This window comes from Phocoena sinus, chromosome 21, assembly GCF_008692025.1.
Source record: "Phocoena sinus isolate mPhoSin1 chromosome 21, mPhoSin1.pri, whole genome shotgun sequence".
NCBI classification, from domain to species: Eukaryota; Metazoa; Chordata; class Mammalia; order Artiodactyla; family Phocoenidae; genus Phocoena; species Phocoena sinus.
In genome coordinates, this window is record NC_045783.1 from 13,612,399 (window position 1) to 13,618,168 (window position 5,770).

The 5,770-nt window shown below is 43.7% G+C and overlaps 1 protein-coding gene across 1 annotated transcript; it reads left to right on the plus strand.

The window, feature by feature from the left end:
* Nucleotides 1–4,049: 4,049 nt before the first annotated feature.
* On the plus strand, nt 4,050–5,317 carry LOC116746837 (beta-citrylglutamate synthase B-like). Its single transcript, XM_032618559.1, has 2 exons — nt 4,050–4,949; nt 5,014–5,317. Exons 1-2 carry the CDS (start codon nt 4,093–4,095, stop codon nt 5,315–5,317), a joined length of 1,161 nt encoding a protein of 386 aa, XP_032474450.1. The 5' UTR covers nt 4,050–4,092.
* The last annotated feature ends 453 nt before the right edge of the window (nt 5,318–5,770 follow it).

A 5,770-nucleotide genomic window follows, 5' to 3' on the forward strand; every position in this document is an offset into this window, starting at 1 on the left:
ATACATTATCTTCTGCATTTCTTCCATCTGCCTATTCCTGAGTTGTAGCCTTTTATAATAAAGTAGTAATCTAGTAAGTAACCTGTTTTCCTGATGCCTGTTAGCCATTCTACCAAATTCTTGAACCTGAGGAGGGGTCATGGGAACCTCCTATTCATGACCAGTTTGTCCGAAGCACAGGTGACAACCTGGACTTTGCACTTGGTGTCTGGAGTGGGGAAAGGCATTCTTGTGAGACTAAGCCTGTAATTCGAGAGCTCTGATGCTATCTCCAGGTAGCAGAATTGCTTTAAATCATAGGACACCCAGTTGGTGACACCCACAGAGAATTGGAGAACTGGTTGGTGTGGAAAAAACCCACACATGTTTGGTGACAAGAAGTGAAATATTGGAGTGTAGAGTGTTGAGAGTAAAGTAGAAAAAAGTAGGGTTTTTTATGGTCATTTGATAAAATCTTGAGCAGACTTTAAAATTCATGTGAAAATTCTAGTTAATGGCTTGTTGAAATGTTCACAATATAATAGTAACTATGTTCACAAATAAAAGTAATTGGGGCTGACCCTAATTTTTGTTTAACTTATTTGTTTACTTTTTAAAGGACTTGATAGAAATATACTAACATGGGGACTTCCCTGGTGCGGCAGTGGTTAAGAATCCTCCTGCCAATGCTGGGGACACCGGTTCGAGCCCTGGTCCGGTAAGAGCCCACATGCTGCAAAGCGACTGAGCCCGTGTGCCACAACTACTGAGCCTGCGTGCCACAACTACTGAAGCCCACGTGCCTAGAGCCCATGCTCCACAACAAGAGAAGCCACTGCAATGAGAAGCCTATGCACCGCAACAAAGAGTAGCCCCCGCTCACCGCAACGAGAGAAAGCCCGCGCGCAGCAACGAAGACCCAACGCAGCCAAAAATAAATAAATAAATAAAATTATTTATTTATTTTTTTAAAAAAGGAAAGAAATATACCAATATGATAATGGTGATGGTCACCAAGTGATGGAATTATTAGGTGATGTATATTTTCTTGGTCATACTTTCCTGTAGGTTCTAATTTTTCCACAGTGAATATGTATTATTTTTAATCTGAACTATTCTTAAGTACAAAATAATTAAATGTGGACCTAGTATGATTCTCAAAACACATTTACCTTACCTATTTTTTCTGGGTCATATTTTTCAAATTCTTCTCTCAAGTTTCTGAATCCTTCCAGCCACTTCTCAGCATCAAGTAAATCTTCTTGTTCTTCCTCTATTCTTGATATTTTCCAACACGGTCTCTAGATATGACTGAAAAGGAAAAACACCAAAGTAAATCTTGATTTTAAATTATATAAAATCTAGGGGTGCCCCGGTGGTCCAGTGGTTAGGACTCTGCACTTCCACTGTAGTGGGCATGGGTTCAATCCCTGGCTGGGGAACTAAGATCCCACATGCCACGTGGCCAAAAATAAATAAATTAATTAAATTAAATAATATAAAATCTCTGAAAGGTAATTGGATTTGACCCTTTGCATAAAGTATGCTTTTACTTCAGGAAATAAAGATTTAAATAAGTTTACATAAAAATCCAAAATGTATTTATATAAGTCTGGGTTTATTAACCCAGGCTCCATGAACATCTGGGGGTTCACAAGTGGGTTTCAGGTAGTTCATGAAACTTTACACAAAATATCAAGTGTATTTGCCTCTTCCTTGGAAGAGAGTTCATAGTTTAAGTAGGTTCTCAGTCGGGGCTGTAATCAGAGTGACAGCTGTCCTGGTTCGACCAGCACTGTTGCTTTCAGCACAGAAAGTCCTGAGTTTAGGAACCTCTCAGTCCTAGGTAAACCAGGATGGTGGTTACTCTATCTGAAATCCAAGAAAGACCGATGAAAAATAACACAAAGATTTAATTAAACTCAATTGAATGTACAAGTAAAAATTAGAAGACTACTTCTTAAATCAGAATATTGCCATTTCTTCTTATTTAACCTATGTCCTGAGAATTATTTTGTATATAAACTAAAGCTCCTGGTATCTTTCCTACTTAGTTTCTAGACTAACTGCAATTTGCAAATGACCCCCGCCTTGTTACTGTGAACTTTTACCTTTTGTCCTGTGTATTTGGCGGCTCCTGCATTACTAGGTTAAGGTAGGACTGCCCTGGCATGATCACCCCCAGAGTCAGTCCCGAAGGGAAATGCATGTCATCACATAAGAATCCAGATCTGTGGCAGGATGGGGAACTCAGGTGATCTCCATTGGGTTAGGTGTCGGGGCACTCCCAAATGGTGTATATTAAGCTAATTTCTGCCCTCATTGGGGGTAGGCTAGAAATAAGTAGAAAGGACCCAGGAGAGGACTTTCCATTTCTGCAGAATTCCATGTAAGGAAGGATGGGGTCCATGACCTCTGGAGATAAGCTCTCTCTGATTAGGAGTACTCAAATTATGGTATATCTTTTTATTTCTCTTTTGTAATCCATCGACCTTTGGTAAAGTCTTTTTGAACCATCAGCTTTGTGTCAGCTGTGCCTCAGAGATAGGGGGACTTTAGGCCACAGCTGGGGAGAGCAGCTCTTATGGAGGGCACAGTGGCAGCAGCAGGAATTAATGAGACTTGGATGCAAAAGTGCATCTCAGGAACAGAGTCTCTGACTCAATCAAGGAGATTCTCCTTCCACTCTTCACCTTGGAAGTTCTGGTTTTGTTCTACTAAGAAAAGTGACTTTTGGACTTCCCTGGTGGCGCAGTGGTTAAGAATCCACTTGCCGATGCAGGGAACACAGGTCTGAGCCCTGGTCCAGGAAGATCCCACATGCTGCGGAGCAACTAAGCCCGTGCACCACAACTACTGAGCCTGCTCTCTAGAGCCCACGAGCCACAATTACTGAGCCCACGTACCGCAACTACTGAAGCCCGTGCACCTAGAGCCCGTGCTCAAGAGAAGCCACCGCCATGAGAAGCCTGCGCACCACAATGAAGAGTAGCCACCGCTCACCGCAACTAGAGAAAGCCCACGCACAGCAACGAAAACCCAACGCAGCCGAAAATAAATAAATAAAATAAATTAAAAAAAAAAAGAAAGGTGACTTTTATTATATACTTTACAGTGTCAAAAAATCAACATAGGTAGTTTTCTTCCTCTGCTTAGTTTTTATACCTGAAACACTGGTGTTTTTGGATGGTGCATTGTGATCTTCAATCCCCAATTTTTTTTGAGTTCCATCTTTTTTTTTTTTTTTGCGGTACGCAGGCCTCTCACTGTTGTGGCCTCTCCCGTTGCGGAGCACAGGTTCTGGACGCGCAGGCTCAGCAGCCATGGCTCACGGGCCCAGCCGCTCCGCGGCATGTGGGATCTTCTCGGACCGGGACACGAACCCGTGTCCCCTGCATCGGCAGGCGGACTCTCAACCACTGCGCCACCAGGGAAGCCCCGAGTTGCATCTCTTTTGAGAACACCTATTCTGTTCTCATCATACCTGCCTTAGTAGAAATGATACATGTGATGTAACATATAAGCTTTATAAAACTGACAAGTACATGATCTTGAGATGGCAAATGTGAGCCATGTGGGCCACAGATTTCGCCTCCTGGGCCCATACCAGCAACTCTATTAATCACAGCATTATTTCTGTTAAGCCCAGACTCAACCTCAGAAATTTTCACAAGTCCTACCAGACATTTATTTCTGTGTTCATGAAATATATTTATTTCTGTGTATATGTATATACATATATGCATACACACATATACATATACATAATGGATTCATCTATTCTTTCCATGTAAAAAATGAATAATTCTTTTAAAATTCTTTGGCAGGGATTTCCCTGGTAGCGCAGTGGTTAAGACTCCACGCTCCCAATGCAGGGGGCCCAGGTTTGATCCCTGGTCGGGAACTAGATCCCACATGCATGCCACAAGTAAGAGTTCACATGCCCGGGAGATTTTTCAGCAGAGGACTGAAGCTTCGGCCCTAGAGTTCTCACCTGCCCTTCCTGCCAGCCTGCACTACAGATTTCAGACTCTGTGAGAGCTCCTACGTTCCTAGAAAGAGTCTACATTCAGGAGGAAGTAATCCCAGAAAAGGAAGAACAGGCAGATCAAGATGTGTAGCTCTGTGGCCGCCAAGTTGTGGTTTTTGACAGATCGTCGAATCAGGGAAGACTATCCTCAAAAAGAGATCTTACGAGCGTTCAAGGCCAAATGTTGTGAGGAGGAACTGGACTTTAGGGCTGTGGTGATGGATGACGTGGTGCTGACAGCTGAGCAAGGAAACCTGGGTCTTCGTATCAAAGGAGAACTAATTACTGCTTACCCTCAGGTGGTGGTAGTGAGAGTACCAACCCCTTGCGCGCAAAGTGATAGTGACATCACTGTTTTGCGCCATCTAGAGAAGATGGGATGCAGGTGGATGAACCGACCTCAAGCCATCCTGAACTGTGGTAATAAGTTCTGGACGTTTCAAGAGTTGGCAGGTCACGGTGTTCCTCTGCCAGATACCTTCTCTTATGGTTGTCATGAAAATTTTGCTAAAATGATTGATGAAGCAGAAGTACTGGAGTTCCCAATGGTGGTGAAGAATACACGGGGCCATAGAGGCAAAGCGGTTTTCTTGGCTCGCGATAAGCACCATTGGGCTGATCTAAGCCATCTTATTCGCCATGAAGCTCCATACCTGTTTCAGAAGTGTGTTAAAGAGTCTCATGGAAGGGATGTACGTGTCATTGTTGTGGGAGGCCGTGCGGTTGGCACCATGTTACGCTGTTCAACAGATGGGAGGATGCAAAGCAACTGCTCACTGGGTGGTGTACAGATGATGTGCTCATTGAGTGAACACGGGAAACAGCTAGCTATCCAGGTGTCTAATATCCTGGGAATGAATGTGTGTGGCATTGACCTGTTGATGAAAGACAACGGCTCCTTCTGTGTCTGCGAGGCCAGTGCAAATGTAGGTTTGATAAGGCTTGTGATCTGGATGTAGCTGGTATCACATCCTTCTGTGTCTGCGAGGCCAGTGCAAATGTAGGTTTGATAAGGCTTGTGATCTGGATGTAGCTGGTATCACAGCAGACTATACCGCCTCCCTTCTGCCCTCTGGCCGGCTCACCTGGCGTATGTCCCTGCTCTCTGTGGTGTCCATGGCCAGTGAGACTAGTGAGCCGGAGCTGGGCCCCCCAGCCAACACTGCTGTCGACAACCTGAGCACAAGTTCCAGCTCTGTTGACAGCGACCCCGAAACCGCAGAGCGAGAGCTGCTCACCAAGCTCGCAGGGGGCCTATCCAACGGAAACCAACTGCTAGCCAATGAAATCAAACTCCTGGTGGAGTGATTCCACCAGTAAATAATTAACCAACAAAACCCTTGTAAAACTTCCTTTTTCCCTTTTTTTTTTTTTAAACAAACTTGCAATGCTGTTCATGGAAAATGCTCAGGAAGATGAGAGGAAATTTGAGTAGGATTAGTTACAAGGGAAAGGAGGGGGAGATAGACGAGACCTTTGCTACTAAGATGTTACTGACTTTGATTTACAAAACCTACGGACAGAGAGGCAGAAGAGGTGAGATACAGAAAAATGTCAGGCTCTCGTAGTTTTACATTACTCAGAGAAATGTGCAGGCTCTCAGGCCACGAAGAACATAATTTTTTCATGGTCTCTTGCTTTTGTTTTTGTACAGTTGGTACAAATTTCAGAGTCGTGTAACTTCACATTGTGTTGTAATCCATGAGGAAGACATCTACCTAAATTATAATTTTTTAATACAAATCTGAAAATTCAGCCTAT

Excerpts from the sequence above, each read along its gene's own strand:
- LOC116746837 (XM_032618559.1), top strand. The coding sequence starts at position 4,093 with ATGTGTAGCTCTGTGGCCGCCAAGTTGTGGTTTTTGACAGATCGTCGA. Across the intron at positions 4,950-5,013 it reads GCAAATGTAGGTTTGATAAG|GTTTGATAAGGCTTGTGATC; the intron begins GCTTGTGATCTG and ends GTGCAAATGTAG.